This window comes from Aquarana catesbeiana, linkage group LG06 (assembly GCF_042186555.1).
Source record: "Aquarana catesbeiana isolate 2022-GZ linkage group LG06, ASM4218655v1, whole genome shotgun sequence".
Taxonomy (NCBI): domain Eukaryota; kingdom Metazoa; phylum Chordata; class Amphibia; order Anura; family Ranidae; genus Aquarana; species Aquarana catesbeiana.
Window position 1 is genome coordinate 407,037,743 of NC_133329.1, and position 19,022 is coordinate 407,056,764.

The 19,022-nt window shown below is 46.1% G+C and overlaps 1 protein-coding gene and 1 pseudogene across 1 annotated transcript; both read left to right on the plus strand.

Moving 5' to 3' along the window:
* Positions 1 to 19,022, plus strand: part of LOC141147257 (band 4.1-like protein 5) — an 83,214-nt pseudogene that overhangs the window by 13,149 nt on the left and 51,043 nt on the right.
* On the plus strand, positions 13,766 to 16,396 carry LOC141147259 (band 4.1-like protein 5; the record flags this gene model as incomplete). Its single annotated transcript, XM_073634462.1, has 4 exons — positions 13,766 to 13,798; positions 15,111 to 15,239; positions 15,826 to 15,887; positions 16,267 to 16,396. Coding segments are annotated over 4 exons (321 nt in total), but the record flags the coding sequence as incomplete, so codon positions are not given.

Consider the following 19,022-nt stretch of genomic DNA (forward strand, 5'->3'; position numbering starts at 1 on the left):
CCACCAGTGTAAAAGGACTTTAAAAGTTTCCTGGTCTGTTTGTTTTTTTTTTTTTCCTGGTCAGTATTTTTTTTTTATTTTAATCCCATGGTTATATCAAGCATGGGTTTTATGGCACGACTACAATTTATTGATCATGCTAAAGTATCGGGAGCTGTAGATACAATCTTTTTAAGCAAGAGAGACCCAACTATATTTTCTAGGGTTCCACTAGGGGGATGAAAAGGTTTCAAAAGGCTGCTCTAGATTACCTATATCCCTGACATGGTAAAGACGGGTCTTATAATTTAGGTTTCATCCACCAATTTTGAATGTTCGAAAATATCTGGCAAAAATTATTTGACTGACTGCTTTTTTTTTTTTCTTTTCTTTGCCTTCATATATACAGGAGGAAGACCTGATTTTACCAAGTAAGTGAAAGTCCGATTATAATGGGAGGGAATCATTTTTGGTGAGCCAGAGTTGGAGGATGGGGAAGGGGTGTGACCTTATGGTGAATGAGCCTAGCCCCTCCCTCTGTGGTAGGCGAAGGGTGGAAGCCTGCCTTTTTATTGGCTAATGCGGTTTTTAACTCCTTTATTTTCCCCAGCACTGCCTTAAGGAATGATCCTGCCATTCAGAACAATGGATCACAGCAGGTATGACTCCTATCTGGTGATACAATGTTTCAACTGCAGTGTATCCGTTTCTGTGTCATTATGTAGCGACTGGAAGGTTTTTTTTTTTTTTTTTTTTAGATTTAAAGATAAAGGTGCAAAAAAAAAGCCCCACTAGGCCCAGGGATAGACTGCTATATGATTATGTAAGGGTGGGTGATGTTGTCTAACTCAAATATCTTAAGTTCCATTCACATTTCTCCATGTTCTATTCCTTTTCATATGCCGCAATAACAGAAAAATACCTGGAGGGGGAATTTATAAAAAAAAATTCCAGAGTAGTTCGACCTGCAAAACTGCTTGTACATTGAGGCTTCCAATTTATGCGATTACTGTGATTGACTGTCAGTGGTCACCTGATCTGGAGCCCATCCTGCCAGTTCCCAGTTGTGATTGGGAGCTGTCAGTAATAGCGCACTTACAGGGCTCACGATTTGGCACGGAACTGGAATGCTGGCTCTATGCATATGTGGCAGCCCGACACTAAAACCCACTGCTGTGCTGCCACATATGTGTACGGTTGGTGAGAAGGGGTTCAGCTGATTGCAAACAAAAGTCCACCCCACCCCCCCCCCCCTGTAGGAAACTGAACTTTTAATCGGCAGTCCCTAAGCAGGATTATTGACACTGCCGCCTGATATGCAGGTGGCCACTAGGGGGATAATCTATTCATCAAATGCAAGACTTGTGCACCAAATGGGGAAAAAAATATATACTATTGCTACAAAAAAAAAATGGTTTTATTGCTTTTGGATGTTAACTCTGCTTTCTCTCTCCGATTTACCTCTCCCAGGTGTGGCCTGTAAGGCCTTCCCTGCCGGTAGTCACTGCCCTCCCTACAGAACCGGTGCTGGTGGAGATCGAGAAACTGAAGAGGAGTCCCGGCACCACTCGCAGTGACAAATGGTTTGTTTTTTCCTTCTATAGATTGGTATAGTCACTCATAGAGTTCTCTAGAGCAGTGCTTCTCTTCTCAACCACTGGACTGTTGCCCTCAGCAAGGCCGCAGCCTGCCTTCTCCTGGGCCTCTAGCCAGCTCTATTAGATCCTCTAATCTCCTACAGTGGCCTGTAGTGCCCCTCAATCTTCCACAGCACCTCCCATAGTGGACTGCAGTGCCCTGCAACCTCTCACAGTGCTTCCCATAGTGCCAATCCAACCTCCCATGGTGGCTTACAGTGCCTCTCAACCTCCCACATCACCTCCAGCTCCCCTAGTACCAACTCAACCTCCCCATAGTGGCCTGCAGTGCCCTGCAACCTCTCAGTGCTTCCTGTAGTGCCAACCCAACCTCCCATGGTGGCTTACAGTGCCTCTCCAGCTCCCCTAGTGCCAACCCAACCTCCCATAGTGGCCTGCAGTGCCCTACAACCTCTCACAGTGCTTCCCATAGTGCCAACCCAACCTCTCATGGTGGCTTACAGTGCCTCGCAACCTCCCACATCACCTCCAGCTCCCCTAGTGCCAACCCAACCTCCCATAGTGGCCTGCAGTGCCCTGCAACCTCACAGTGCTTCCCATGGTGGCTTACAGTGCCCTTCAATCTCCCGTATCACCTCCAGCTCCCATGGTGGCCTGCAGTGCTCCCCTCCAACCCCCCCACTAGTGTCGCACAGTGCCAACCCAACCTCCTATAGTGGCCTACAGTGCTCCTTAACCTCCCACAGCGCCTCCCAGCTCCCATAGTGTAACATAACCTCCTACAATGCCCCTCAACCTCTCATAGTGCCTCCAGGCCATCTAAAAGCCCACAGACTGCCAGTCACCTGACCTGCAGTGCCCTCTAGCTTGCTGAAGAGTCCCCGGCCCTACAGGGCCCTCCAGTCTCCCACATTGCCCCTGCAAAACCTCCTCCTGGAGTGACGGCGCCGCACCCCCAATCAACCCCCCCCCCCCCCAATCCCCCCCCCCAAAGCTCACTCTGGAGACCCCATCCCCCATAGTTGTACCCAGCTCCCTCCAGAAAGCCCGTCCTTAGAATTCATTTACATTTTACATTTTGGAAATGCACATACATTTTTTTTTTTTTTTAACCCTACACATAGAGCAGTCTGATTTTTGAATGGGTTGCCCTACGCTCCACAAATGCGGCAAAGTAGCTCATGTAACTTTTTGAGCGTTGAGCTTTGTGAGGTTTTTAAAATGTGCATTTTGCCGTGTTTAATGCACGATAAATGTGCGTCTTTTTTGCTGCGTTTTGGGGGTGCCTTTAACAATGAATGGTGACGCAAGGGTGACAGGCGGTTTTCGTGCGTTTTTGTAAAAAGTGCCCATGTATTAATGCATGTGTTGCGTTAAGGCAGCCTATTGATTACGAATGAACAACCAACACACCACAGTAGGTGAAAAAAAAATGCGCATTACCCTTTTCTCAAAATGCAGCGCACCACAACGCATTCTATATGTGCTCTACTATACAAAGCATTGGGGTGTCATTCACAATAAAAGGTGCTGCAACACACCGGGCGATGAGCATGTGAAGTGTGAATAGACGGAAACAAATGATCCAAAACCAAACTAAATAATGCTGATCGCTTGTTATAACAAATTGGAGATCGAAGTGGGAATGGGGCCCCTTTGCCGCTGTGCGTTTTACATAATGCATTCGTTATGTATTGAGTCCGCCTTTTGAAATGTTGAACTATTTGTTGTGTCTGTCTTTGTGCTGCGCTGCTTTCCTGTATCAATAATCAAACCTCCAATCAATCGATTTCAGATCATGCAAACCTCTTTCATGATTATAATCTGCGCTCCTAATGCGTGCTTGGTGGTGGCAGCGGTGGTGGGTGGAGCTTGGCTGACCTTATACAATTACTGTACGTATGGATCTCCTTGCTGCGATTGGTGATCCATCTTATATAATCACATGATTTCATCTTTAGATCTTGGCTGATAAAATATCTCGATTTGTTTACTTCCTATCTGATCTCTGCTTGGCTGGGCTGTGATTTTGGGGGGTCTTCGTGATTGGGTCATTGTATCGAATCTTAAACAGAAAGACAACAAGAGTACTTGAGAAATGCGAAACAACAACGATGATGTGTTTATGTGTAACAAAAAAAAAAAATATATATATAATATATTTTTTGGGCTGTTTAATTCAATATGTGCTCAGATTTACCTTTTTAGGTGTTTTAGGAATTCCTTACTGCTGTGCAATTCCACTAAAATGAGACCCGGGATCAATTCACAAAGCCCCATACAGTTCACAGAATAATAATTGTAATAATAAATATTCACCAATTAAATATCTCATGGATGGGAATTGTAATTTTTTACGTTTAAAATGTTACACATCAGAAATGGGAACTTGCAACTTTTTTTTTTTTTTTTTTTTAATATCTTCCAACCACAAATCTTCATCTCTGCTCTATAGACTCCTCATAGAATCTTTTCCATGGGTGTCCATCCTGCAGCCCTCCAGCTGTTGCAGAACTTCAGGACCTATTAGACATTGCAAGGAAAGTCCCATGAGGCATTGAAAGGCCATTGCAAACATGACCCCAAAGGCAGAAGCATGCTGGGCGGCGGCCCATCCATTAGGTGTGCACAGGTGTCTACCCCCACCCCCATTCATGCGTCTGACTCCTGATCTAGGGCGCCGGACTCATGGATTCCAATGGCGGGTAGTGTTTTTTTTGAGGCACGTGATTGGAGCCTGAGGCTCTACTAGGCTTCAAAAAAGGGTGGGATCGGGGCGCAGTGATCCCACCCAGTTGTGTGACAGTAGCGAATGAATATTCGCTATCGCCACACTGATCCTCCTCCCGGCCAATCGGGAAGCGAGTCTTGAGACCCGTCGCCCGATTGGCCTGAAGGACAGGCAATCCTATTGGATGCTGAAGAGGGAGGAGCCATAAGACGGAAGCCGCCGAAGCGGAGAAAGGACATAGGAGCCGATGTCCGCTGCCAAGGAGGAGAGGATCCAGGAGCCGCGCTGCCCGCCCTCCGCCAAAGTCGAGGAGGAGAGGACCCAGGAACCGCGCTGCCCGCAACCCGCCCTCCACCAAAGCCGAGGAGGAGAGGGCACAGTCGCTGCCCGCAATCTGCCCGCCGCCGAAGCCAAGGAGGAGAGGACATAGGAGCCGCTGCCCATTGGAGCCTGCAACCCGGCCGCCACCTAGATGGGGTAAGTGCTGGGTGGGGGGGTGCTTGTTGTTTGCTGCCCCCCCCCAAAAAAAAAAACTCCAACCACCACTGATGCTGGGACGTGTAGTTCTGCAACAGTTGGAGGGCTGCAGGTTGTATACCCACGATTTAAGGTATATGTAAACTCATATATATATATATATATATATATATAATATATATATATATATATATATATATAATATATATATATATATATAATATATATATGTGAGATAACATAATCTCTGTTCTCAGCTGCATAACAAGCTCAGAGAGCTGGGGGTGGAGAAACAGCAGTACCACTGGTCTTCTCAGTAAACGGCTGTACAGAGAGGGCATGTCAGCACCAGTCTGATCATTGGAGGACAGCAGGCGGAGTTACCAGCACAGCTAGAAATCTGACTACGCTGCGCTCTTATGCTTGGTGTGGCCAGCTATTAATGGGAAAGCAGAGACACTGGCAGGGATTTCACACAAAGTAAGCAATACAAAGAGAACGGGAGACTGGCCAAACCATGTCTTTTTATGGAGCTGTGCGGTAGGGTTGAGATCAGCTGTGCGGTAGGGTTGAGATCAGGGCTCTTTTTCAGAACACTCAGGTTCCTCCACACCAAACTGGTCAAACCATGATACGATTTTACCATGTTTGTTCGATGAAAAGACCTGGCTCACCAATGGTGTTCCAATTCATCCCAAGGTGTTCAGTAGGGTTGAGGTCAGGGCTTCATGTAGGACAAGTTCCTCCACACTGGTTAGACCAAGTCTTGGCTTTGTAAACAGGGGGGCAATCATGGGTGGAACAGAAAAGGGTCTTCACCAGACTGTCACCACAAGGTTGGAAGAGGACAGTTTGTCTTTTCATGTCATTTCAGATTTGTAATTCTGTTTTTTTAATGAGATTTAAAAAAAAAAAAAAAGCTTGAAAATAGAAGGTATCATTCGCAAAAAATAGAAACCGTTATTTTGGCGGTCTTTCTATGTGGGCCCTTCTGTCTGATTGTCATCTGTGTACTAGAGATGAGCGGAGTGATCTCCACTCCAGTTGTCCCCATGTACATGGTACAGCAGGCACATATCAGGAATACGAAATGTATGAAATCCTAGTGATCACCATGCAGGCAGGAGGTTTCCCGCAAACTTTTTTTTTTTTTTTTAACCTGCAGGTGTCCATGCAGCCTGAAGAGGGCAGTGTGCCTCTGTTTAATACTGTATTTGTTTGATGCAATTACAGTTTATAAAAGTAGATAAAATTAAAAATTTTAATAAACACATTAAGCAAAATAAAATGTAAAAACAAAAATGTTTTTTACTCTTATCAGACTTTAGGGTACTATCAATACCTGAGCAGGGTATCCAAGTCCTAAATGTACAAAATAAAGACTTGTGTATCATTTTAAAGTGGTTGAAAAGGCTCAAGATTTTTTACCTTTTTATGCATGAAGGTAAAAAAAATCTTCTGTGCAGCAGCCCCTCCTCCTTAATACTTAAGCCCCATTACGATCCAGCTAGGTGCATGAGAGCAGTGGCTCTACTCTGCCCCCCCCCCGTCTCTTCCTCATTGGCTGAGACAGCAGCCGGAGTAATCGGCTCTCACTGCTGTCAATCGTAGGCAGTGAGCCAATAAGGAAAGAGCAGGGCAGGAATGGAGTCACAGAGCAGCAGCTCAGGAGCAAGCCTGCTTGGGTGCCTCCATTTGCAAGCTGCTTGCTATGGGGGGGGCACTCGGCAGGAAGAAGGCACCGGAAGGGTACCCGAGAGAGGAGGAGAGCAAAACCACTGCACAGAGCAGGTAAGTATGAGGTTTGTTTTATAAATTGCTATTATTTTTTTAATCTGTCTATATCACTTTAAAAAAAAAAGTGTAGGAAGTGTTAGGAAATTTAAAAGATGTTTATTGCATTTAGAAGCTGCTGAATTTGGTCTGGATGCCTAGGCTTCAATGAGCCCTGTTCATAAAATCTGACTTTCTTAAATCCTGCGGCGTCCTTTGCTGATTTTTCTGATCTCAAAGCTTTTAAGACATTTTATGTGGTTGCTAATGGAAAAATTAATCAAATCTTCCTGAGATGATCAAGCGATGATTGCTGCCTCTTGCCTTCTCTTCCTCTGGCTGTGTTTGCTGCTTGCAGGTGATGGGGCGCTTCGCTCTGCTCTCCCCCGATTTAATTACGTTCCCTTCAGATCCCTGTACCCTCATTTCCGTTGCTCTTTAAAAACGCAGGCGCCCAGAAATGAAGGCTGGAAGTCCGAGGCCTCTTCTTCTTCGCTGTTGGCAGACCGGAGCTACACGCACTTTGTTTATCAGCAGAACGCAAAGAATGCTGGGCAGCCGATCGAGCTGCGGGGCCTGCCTATCGGAGCTACCATGACTGAACTATAGCTCCTCAGTGAGCCTGGATTACCAAAGACTTTCCTAAAATGAACCACCAAAATGCCTGACACCATCAAAGTGATTTAACTGGACATGGATGGTATAACAGATTTGTAGATCTCACAGGATGACCCTGTTGGGACTTTGTGTTCTAATTCTTTCTTGTAAGCGTTAAAACTGTTAGGTCAACCTAGGTGCCCCCCCAAAATCTCACTGTCGCCTGACCATCTTGATACTATGCCTGATAAAAATGGTATTCAGGGATGGGTCCTTCATGGACGTCTTTAGATGGCCTTACAAAGCACTAAACCAAATTAGAAAATATCGAATGTATCAGGGTGACTTATGTTTATACATTAGGCAATTTTACTACCAAGGAAAATCTGGGACTTTATAGGCATTCCAGCAATACAACCCCACCAAGCTGGTCAAACTATGACAAGATTTTAGCATGTTTGTTTTAATTTTTTACCATTGGTGAGTTCAGGTTCTGATGTTGGGTGAGAAGACCTTGCTCACTATCGGCATTCCAATTCATCCCAAAGACATTCAGTAGGGTTGAGGTTAGGACTCTGTGCAAGATACTCAAGTTCCTCTACATCAAACTGGTCAAACCATGTCTTTATGGAGCTGGCTTTGTACACAGGGGGACACAGTCATGTTGGAACAGAAAAGGGTCTTCACCAAACTGTTACTAAAATGCTGGAAGAGCACAACTGTCTACAATGTCTTTGTATGATGGAGTATTACCATGACCCTTCCTTGGAGACCCCTGTACCCCATCATTTAGAGGGCTGATCTTATATATTTTTGGCTATATAGTGTATGTTCTAAAAAAAAAAATTCAGCAAGACAGAATAATCTTTCTACATCTAAATGCAAAAATGTTTGGTTGCTTATGGATTCGCTGTTTGACTGCAAAAGATGCCACAAATTCAATAAACTGGTGGCACAGTCACCATAGCTCACACAAGGTCAACTCTTACATGAAAATAGAAGGTGAAATTGACAACTTTCTCTAATGCACAATAAAGTTTCTCTAAAATGTACATAGACTGAGGAGAAGATCCCTGTCTTTGGAGATTTAATGGAACTGATAGAATTTAGGAGCCTGTCAGTCCATTGTTGGTTTTACAGACCAGGATCTCGAGCTTCAGCTGACATCCAAATTATAACAAGATTGTTGGAATTTGTGTAATTTGTGAGGTCAGGTACTAATGTTAGATGAGAAGACCTGGCTCTTCAATCAGCATTCCAAAAGTGTTCAGTAGGTTGAGGTCAAGACTCTGTATGACACTTGGGTTCCTCCAATCCAAATTGGTCAAACCATGTCTTTATGAAGGTGTTCAGTAGGGTTGAAGTCAGGGCTCTGTGCAGGACCACTCGGGTTTCTCCACACTAAATTCATTGAGCCAAGTCTTTATGGAGATGGTTGAGAGACCTGACTCATTCTAGTTCATCGCAAAGTGTTCAGTAAGGTTAAGGTCAGGGTTCCGTGCAGGACATTCGAGTTCCTTCACACCAAACTGGTCAAACCATGACAAGATTTTAGCATGCTCGTTGGAATTTGTGCCTGTTCATGAGGTCAGGTACTGCCATTGCATGAGAAGACCTGGCTCATTGTCGACATTCCAATTCATTCCAAAGGTGTTCAGTTGGGTTGAGGTCAGGACTCTGAAGGACCCTTGAGTTGCTCGAGACCAAACTGTTCAAACAGTGTCTTTTTAGAGCTGTTTAGTAGAGTTGAGGTCAGGCTTTTTGCCGGACACCCCACAAGATTTTACCATATTTGTTGGAATTTGTGCCAATTTGTTAGGTCAGGTACTGATTTCGGATGAGAAGACCCAGCTAACCATCAGCATTCCAGTTCATTCCAAATGTGTTTAGTTGGGTTCAGGTCAGAACACTTGGGTTCCTTAAAACCAGACCGGTCAAACCATGTCTTTTATGGAGCTGTGCAGTAGGGTTGCGATCAGGGCTCTTTTTCAGGACACTTGAGTTCCTGCACACCGAACTGGTCAAACTATGACACATTTTACCACGTATGTGGATGAAAAGACCTGGCTCACCAATGATGTTCTAATTCATCCCAAAGGTGTTCAGTAGGGATGAGGTCAGGGCTCTGTGCAGGACACTCCAAGTTCCTCCACACCAAACTGGTGAAACCATGTCCTGACTTTGTACAAAGGGGACAGTCATGGTGAAACAGAAAAGGAAGGGTCTTCACCAGGCTGTCACCACAAGGTTGGAAGCGCACAAATGTCTTTCATGTAAATTTCAAATTTGCTGTTCTCTGTGTTTAAAATATCATTAAAAAAAAACTTGAAGTGCATTCAGGTGCAGCAGCATTCACTGCGTTGCAACCCCTTTATGTACTAAAGGCCTACACACTTGTCCTGATTTTATCATGTAACTTGTGATTAAACGCAATTGTCATTTATTCTCTATGGTTTGCGTCGCTCAAAGCTTTTAAGGATATTTAATGCTGTATAGATGTAATTATGTTGAACGTAATAGTCTTCAGTTACCTTTTGAAAAGTGTTACTTCTAGTGTGTGAACCCCCCCCCAAACCAGATTTTCTGCTGCTGAATTACTTTGTTGGGCTCTTCTAGATGTTGCGTATTTGGAAACTTACTGCCATCCTGCATACAAAACTGTTCTATGTTTTTATAAATACAATGTATCATTAATGGGATCATTGTCTGTGTGTTGAAGGAAAGTTGGAAAGTTAAACAAGGAAACGGCAAACGTACACATTAGAAATTCTGTGAGATGTGTTCCGGAATCTCCCTCTGAAGTTGTGGCTTCCTGTTCTGTGCTCTCCTTCCACAAGCCACTGTTGCTGCTGCGCCCCACGAGCCTTGGCTGAGATTTTTTAAAGAATAGATGGGGGAGGGGAGCTGGAGGGGCGACGGAGACAAAAATATGCTTTTCTTCAGCATAATCTACACAAACCTGGACTTTATTAATGCACAAATTTGTTGTCTTGTGAAAGGTATTAAGTCACTTTACCCAATCACAATCTTAAAAACACCCAACCCCTTCCTCTATAACTCTCCTCTCCTGAGATACTCTGCACTGCTGGAGGACTCTGCTCCTTCCTCTATAACTCTCCTCTCCTGAAATACTCTGCTCTGCTGGAGGACTCTGCTCCTTCCTCTAACTCTCCTCTCCTGAAGTCAGTGGCTGCCCATCCATTAGGGGCGCAGGGGTGCCGCCCACCCCTCTCATGCATCCAGCCCCCTGATCTACATATAGGGCGCCAGATCATGGATTCCAATGGGGGGGGGTTAATTTTTTTTTTGAAGCACGTGATAGGCTTAAAAAATGGGTTTGGGGCGCAGAGCACTGCACTCCGAGCCCACCCAGTTGTGTGACAATAGCTAATCTAATATTTGCTATTATCACACTTATCCTTCTCCCAGCGAATCAGGAATCGGGTTGTGAGACCCGTTCCCATTTTGTCAAAAGGAGAAGCCGTCCTATTGGCCACCGAGGAGGAGACGTACAGCTGAGGAGAAGCATCCCGGGACACAGAGGACTGAGAGGGGAAGCCGCTGGACTGTCAGCACAGGGTAAGTTAGTTGGCGACGGGGAGGGTAAGGATGTGTGGGTGCAGGCTGGAGCGACGGGGGGTGGAGTGTCGGGTCCGTCTGACCCCCCCCCCCCCAACCGATAAAGCACCAGCCTTCACTACCTGAAATACTCTGTTCTGCTGGAGGACTCTGCTCCTTCCTCTAACTCTCCTCTCCTGAAAAGCTCTGCTGGAGGACTCTGCTCCTTCCGCTAGAACTCTCCTCTCCTGAAAAGCTCCGCCGGAGGACTCTGCTCCTTCCTCTATAACTCTCCTCTCCTGAAATGCTCTGCTGGGGGACTCTGCTCTTCCGCTAGAACTCTCCTCTCCTGAAAAGCTCCGCCGGAGGACTCTGCTCCTTCCTCTATAACTCTCCTTTCCTGAAATACTCTGCTCTGCTGGAGGACTCTGCTCCTTCCTCTATAACTCTCCTCTCCTGACATGCTCTGCTGGAGGACTCTGCTCCTTCCTCTATAACTCTCCTCTCCTGAAATGCTCTGCTGGAGGACTCTGCTCCTTCCTCTATATAACTCTCCTCTCCCCTTGCATTCTCTATAGAATTAAATGAGTAATGCAGAAGGCAGAGTGGATCTCTTAGTAACAGTCATACTTACAAATGAGTGAAATCTGTTGATATAAGGAAACCAGATGTAGTCGGTACACGCCCTGAAACCTTGCATGCTTGGACAGAGCTTCCCGTTGTATTTCCAGAGATATGGACGCGTGAGTAGTATTTGGAATATTTTTGCTAATGTGAGGTTTTCCGCCACCAATGCACCACCAACACGCAGAGCGCTGCAGAAATTGGCGCCTCCTGAGGGGGAATACAGAGGCGGCAGCACATGGCAGGTCAGCACAGCCGGAAGCTTGCTCTTCCTCGCTGCAGCCCGTTACTCAGTTTCTCCCACTGCCCCTCCACAGCTTTGTAGGATTGATGGACATGCCAAGAACTGCTGGAGAGTAGCCTGGATGAAGTGTTTGCTCTGCGGTGGGTCCCGCCCCTGGACTGGAGGGGGTGGGTCTGACCTTCTCCAACCCCTGCTTAGAGGAGAAGCCTGCGGAGCAAGTGGACATCCTGCCAGGTCAGTGATCACTAACAGTATTGCTATATATGCAAAACCTTTCCTAGAAGAACTATGATGGGATGGGGGGCAAGACTGGAATGTGAAAAGGATGAAGGCACCATAAATCTATAGAAATGGTCTATAAATTCTGTATAACAACAAAGGGGGTTCTGAACTGCTAAGTCACTGCTGGAGTGGGGGTACAAGGGGATCTGAGCTGCTGAGTCACAGTCACTGCTTGGGGGGGGGGGTCACAGGGGGATCTGAGCTGCTGAGTCAGTCACTGCTGGGGGGGGGGGGGATTACAGGGGATCTGAGCTGCTAAGTCACAGTCACTGCTTGGGGGGGGGGGGGGGGTTTCTCAGGGGATCTGAGCTGCTGAGTCAGTCGCCTGCTTAAGGGGGGGGGGGTTCACAGGGGGATTTGAGCTGCTGAGTCGGTCACTGCTTGGGGGGGAGTCACAGGGGGATCTGAGCTGCTGAGTCAGTCACTGTTTGGGGGGTACAAGGGGGATCTGAGCTGCTGAGTCAGTCACTGCTTGGGGGGGGGGGTCACAGGGGATCTGAGCTGCTGAGTCGGTCACTGCTGGGGGGTCACAGGGGGGATCTGAGCTGCTGAGTCACAGTCACTGCTTGGGGGGGGGGGGTCACAGGGGGATCTGAGCTGCTGAGTCAGTCACTGCTGGGGGGGGGTTTACAGGGGATCTGAGCTGCTGAGTCACAGTCACTGCTTGGGGGGGGGGGGGGGGATCTGAGCTGCTGAGTCAGTCACTGCTGGAGTGGGGGGGTACAAGGGGATCTGAGCTGCTGAGTCAGTCACTGCTTGGGGGGGTTTTGAGAGGGGGATCTGAGCTGCTGAGTCGGTCACTGCTTGGGGGGGTCAGAGGGGGATATGAGCTGCTGAGTCAGTCACTGCTGGAGTGGGGGGGTACAAGGGGATCTGAGCTGCTGAGTCAGTCACTGCTTAAGGGGGGGGGTTCACAGGGGGGATCTGAGCTGCTGAGTCGATCACTGCTTGGGGGGGTCAGAGGGGGATATGAGCTGCTGAGTCGATCACTGCTTGGGAGGGGGGGGGGGGTCACAGGGGGATCTGAGCTGCTGAGTCGGTCACTGCTTGGGGGGGGGGGGGGGTCACAGCGGGATCTGAGCTGCTAAGTCGGTCACTGCTTGGGGACGGGGGGGGTCACAGGGGGATCTGAGCTGCTGAGTCGGTCACTGCTTGGGGGGGTCAGAGGGGGATATGAGCTGCTGAGTACGATCACTGCTTGGGGGGGGTCACAGGGGGATCTGAGCTGCTGAGTCGGTCACTGCTTGGGGGGGGGGAGGGGGGGGGGTCACAGCGGGATCTGAGCTGCTAAGCTTGGAGACGGGGGGGTCACAGGGGGGATCTGAGCTGCTCAATCAGTCAATGCTTGGGGGGGGGGGGGGGGGGGTGCTTAGGGGGATCTGAGCTGTTTAAAGCACAATTTAGATAACTTCAGAGCTTCTACCTTGATATTTGAGGCTGACTTGTTCCACAAGACTTGTAGTTACAGATATCTTGGCATTTTATTTTAATTCTGTTTAAGAATGTGCATAATTTTAATGCCCGTCGCCTGACCACACATTCACTTTAAGCTCAGAATTGAGAATAGTTGGTGACAGCGCCTTATAGTTCATAATGAGATTGTGTGCATTTTGGACGGGTCAGAGTAACAGAGTCATTTCAGAGGTACAAAGGACAAACTCCTGCCATATATAAACAAACAATAATCCAGCGCTGTCTGGTAATGATAGATGATGATTATGTGGGATGGATGGGGGAGGGGGGGGATGGAGACCGCATTAAATGCTTTTACAGGCTGAAACCATTCAAATTCTTTTGGTTGATGTCACGGCTTATGATTGTGGTTATTTTCCAGCATCTGAAGACGTGACTGTCAAATGTGAACAACATGGAGGCCAATAACGGGGGGCCCTTCCTGCACCAAGATATAACATCAATGTGAACGTCGGAAAACAGGTACAGCACCTCCGACTGTCCAAAGATCCAGCAAGATCCATTCCACCGGAATAGTAATGCAGACATAGACTGTGGAGGTGTAGCGTGGACACTTGCTCATCACTGACACGTTTTATCTGCCCCACATGGAAGGCTTTTTGTTTTTAGTTTCTTAACTTTTTTTTTTTTTTTTTTTTTTTTTTTTTTAGTAATTTGTTAAAAACCATAGCGAACTATAGAGAGAGTGGAAGAGATTTGACGGCTCACACTAAATCTTCCTTCAGGTTATCATGTCAATGAGGCCAGTTCGTGACTTTCTCTGCTCCCTCTTATACAGCACCATGTGACATCACTTCTTATCAAACTATCAGTACCAGTTGACCCAATCCTCTGTTGGTGACCTTAACTAAACATGACGTTCCACTTGTATGTTCTGATAGGCTGGCTTTTCACTCCTCTCAGGGAAGCCATTGGTGACAACAACCTCCCATCACGAGAAAACCGTGTGTGTGGAAAGGGCAAAACTGTCTCAGCCCGGGCTCCGTCTAGGCCACACCCCAATGTGCTTCGCCCCTCCCATGGGGCTTAATCATGTGGGCGGAACGCATTGGGAGTGTTTCCTGAACAAGAGCCCAGGCTGAGGCTGTTTTTCACTTTTCGCACACAGGGTTTTGTTGTGATGTGCGGTTGTTGGGACTTTTCTTTCTTCACATCAATATCCACGGAGCTGCGAAGAGCTCTGTCCCTGCCTGCACTCCCCAGCGGATAACTGCAAATGAGGACCTGTTGGCGCCTTGAGCAGAACGCTTAGTTTTGGCCTAGGCCATAATTCCCAATGCCTCTTCCATCCTATTTCAGGTTTTGACTACTCCCACCCCACCATGAATTATTTCCAGATCCTCCTGGTATATCGGTATAATAAAAATATGAATAGCAACAGGGTGACCACTTTTATTGCCAGCTGAACATATAAACTGTAATACCTAGACAAGCGTTCCCTTCCATCCATTAAAATGAGGTTGTACATTTCGAAGAATTTTCCAAAAGTTCTAGCTGGTTGACTATTTCCTGATAATCTGGTCTTCTATTTCTAATGCTGTAAAAAATAAGTAAAGGTTATAGGTCCTCGTCTTTATTAAAAGCTCCCTGACAGATTTAAAGGGCAACATGACCATAACAGGTCCTCAACCCTTTGCTTTACTCTTCCCTTTGTCTACATTTTTCAAGGTTTCCTGTTTCACTCAAAGCCTGGCAAGCCCATTCTTTCATCCCGTCCCATCCTATATTCCCTCATATAATGGCACAGTCTGATCCATGGCCTTGTGTGTTGTAGGAGGACTCAGTGAAGCTGGTGGAGAAATGTCTCAATAATAAGATTGAGGCTCCATTGTCCACTCCGATCTGGCTGCCCCTTGACATGAAGAGCAATATTCTAAAAGCCCAGGCCGAGGCTGAACACAAGGTGAGGGTTTGGCTCGTGGAAAATGTCCGTCAAGTGAACTTCTATCATTGTGTATCTACAGAGAATGCCCTCTGTTGTGATAACCCTCTAATGATCATACCATTGGCTTATTTACAAAGTCTATAGAGAAGCCTTTCCCAACCTTTTTTGACATGAAGGAACCCTTGAAATTACATTCCAGGTTCAGGGAATCCCTGCTAATATGTATTATAGCTGCAGCTCCCTGTACATTAGTGTAATAGTAAATGGGAAGACCGCCCCTCACGCTGGTGCTCCAGTGGGCAGGCATGAGCAGGAGGATACCGGAGAACTAAATAAGCACTTTAGTCCCATGGGCTACTACCTTCTTATTGTGAGGACTCAGAATTAGAACATTGTTCTTTGTTGTGACTTTATACAAAGAAAATAAGCCAACATGTTTTGATGATCCTCGCCTCCTTCATCAGGACTGAGCAACTCTTCTCTCCAAACTCTGCACATATATAGTTACATAGTTAATCTGGTTGAAAAAAAGACCAAAAGTTCATCCAGTTCAACCAACAGAGAAAAAAAAAAAAAAAAAATTCTCGTTATGTTTGTGTTGCAGATCACTAGAGATGATTTGGGGATCAGTAACAAGAATCTAATCATTGAAGATCCATCTCCCAGGTCAGTGCCCCCAAAATCCCATCCCCCCCCGTGGTCATCCTGCAGGGGAATCTTCTCTCTCTCTCTCTCTCTCTCTCTCTCTCTCTCTCTCTCTCTCTCTCTCTCTCTCTCTCCTCTCTCTCTCTCTCTCTCTCTCTCTCTCTCTCTCTCTCTCTCTCTCTCTCTCTCTCTCTCTCTCTCTCTCTCTCTCTCTCTCTCTCTCTCTCTCTCTCCTCAGCTCTCCCTAGCAGGGCCCTCCTAATCCTCTTGTATTTTATTGTAACTGTACTGTCTCCTTTTATATTGTAAAGCACTTTGTAAACTGTTGGCGCTATATAAATTCTGTATTCTTTTTATATATATATATGTATAATCAGTCACACATTTTTTTTTTTCCTAGGGGGGTAACTGTGAAGCTGAATAATCTCGTCCAGCCACAGGAATTTCCAGAGCTCCGCGAGACCCCGCCTCCTGCGCAGTGTCTTTTCCTAACGTGAGTACCATTTTTGGCCAATCAAGGGGGGAGTCTTGAGTACCAATTGCATTGCCTGCTGCCAAAGCTGGTTCATCTCTGTATCTTGGCTAATAGAATTCTCCTGTACATCTGTGAGATTCACTACCTCATCTGGCTCAAGAAAAACATTTAACAAAAGCTATAATTAAAGAGGACCACACGCACTGCAATCGGACAGTGTCCTCCTATTACACAATTTTAAGGAGATTATATACCCCTGTGGCCCTTTGGTGTTTGCAGTGCGGCCCTCGGACCCAGCAGTCAGCAGTGGGAGTTTGATTTGTAATGGGTCTGTAATGCCTGTAATCATCTGCAGTTTCGTGTAACAGGCCTCTGGCTGCTTGACTCTAGCCTCTGGCTGCTTGACTCTAGCCTCTGGCTGCTTGACTCTAGCCTCTGCTGCTTGACTCTAGCCTCTGGCTGCTTGACTCCAGCCTCACAATCTATGACCATCTAATCTTGTACTGTAAATCTTCAGTCTTTGAAAGTCTTTTTTATAGCAATACATTAAAAAATATTGTATGCGGCCCTTTGGTGATATCAGGGGCCACATTTGAGACCCCATCTATCTTGTAAGTTGACAACCACTGTTCTATACTATTGAAACCTTTTGTTATATCTGTTTGATCAGCACAAAAAAAAGCTGATCCTGCCAGAAATCCAATGAGCACTTAAAATAGTTGCTAACATGAGATATGAACAAAGCCTATCTCTCATAGTGTGTACTTGGTGCTAGGGCAAGGTCATCTGGTGCCCATAGTGAAGATACCACACTGTGCTCTCCCCTCCTGATAAGCATTGTGTCCACAAAATTCCCCCCCAAAAAATGAAAGCACTAATCTGCATACTTACCCCCTAAGCATAAATTCCCCCCCTCCCCGTACAAATCCCCAAGTATAAATGGAGATCCTGGGAGGAGATGGGGGCGGGGTTAGCAAGCCCTGCACAATCCCAATGCAGAAGTGCGGCAGGAGGAGCTAGAGGGAAGAGAGAGCACAGCCTGCCACCTCCTCCCAGCTCTCCTCCTCCCTCTCCAGACTTGGCTTGTCTCTTCCAGCGCTAAGTTTACAGACATAGTGATGCTGCTGTCCATTACTCCTCTCCTTGTGGCACCCCCCCCACCTCACATGATATCACAGCACCCAGGGCAGCCCACCCCCCCCCCAACCTTGTCCCTGCACTGTGTACTAGTTTCAAATAAGAGCACCGAGTGTCCTTTCTGTCTGCTGCCTCCTTCCTCTGCTATCTGCATGAGTCACTTCTGACAAGTTTTCCTGACACCAAGAGCAAAAAGGTGACAGGGGAGGGACTTCCAGCTGATTGAGAGGCCGAGCTCTGTTCCTGTGTGCTATTTGGATGGGGGTGTCTCCCTTCCCTCCAATCAGCTCGCAGAGCTCAGTGAGGAGAGCTCTGAGTAGTGTAACTTTAGCTCCCATCCCTTTTTTTTTTTTTTTTTCTTTTTTTTTTTTTTTTTTACCGCTCAGACAAGCTTTATAAATTCAGCACTTTGACCGATGTAGAGAAGACTGCAGATAAACAGGTACAACTTGTGTAGGAGGATTTGCTTCATCTCTGTACATCACCGGAGGACAGTCCCCTTCACTGGGGATATGGAGGGTTTACAACACTTCCTGTAGAGAACTGACAACACGTTGCCTCTGTCCTCCCTAAGCATTGTTCCAACCCTTGTTGCTTGTGTTATAAGACTTCATTATGTATGGGCAGAGTGCCCTGAACTCGTTCCTCCCCAATCTGACACGTAACATGGGATGACCCAAAGTGACCCATGGAGGTGGCATAACCGGTTTGTTGTGATTTTTCCCCATCACCCGAGGCACGCGATGTTGCTGGCAGTAAAATCATAAAAGTTACAGAAATGTATTTTACGGGCGTCGTGTCTTCAGATATATTGCAGGGTGATTGTTACTTTATTACATTTTGTGATTTGTTGATAATCTGTGAAAATGTCTTGAAGGTCACAGAAGTCCTTTGCTTCCAGTGTCGTCATATAGTTGTCATCCTAAAGTGAACCTTTCCTCTCCAAACAAAACAACAAGTTGCATGAAAAAATGTTCTGTAATCACTTTACCTATAACACCCTCCTACACCGGCTGTAAATTGGTTACAGGCGCCGGGATTGTTTAGTTTGGTCTGCTGGAGACTCCACAGGCTGGGAGTTTGATTGCCTCTCCCTGACACTCTAGGAGAAGTTTCTGGAGATTAAAGTAAGAGAATTTAAAATACCTGGCCTGAAATTTTGTAGGACCTAGAGCTGCACGATCTGGATAAATGAGAACCATGATTATTTATTTATTTTTTTTTTTAAATTCATTAATGTGTATTTTTTTCCCCAAAAAAAAATTTTATTTGAAAGACTACTGCGCAAATACAGTGTGGCATAAAATATTGCAACAGCCATTATTTTATTCTCTACGGTCTCCGCTAAAATAAAAAATATTTATATATTGTGTGTATATCTGTGTGTGTGTGTGTGTGTGTGTGTGTGTGTGTGTGGTGTGTATATATATATATGTATGTAATATATAAAAATATATACACACACAATCTATAATATTTTTTATTTTAGCGGAGACCTAGAGAATAAAATAATGGCTGTTGCAATATTTTATGCCACACTGTAT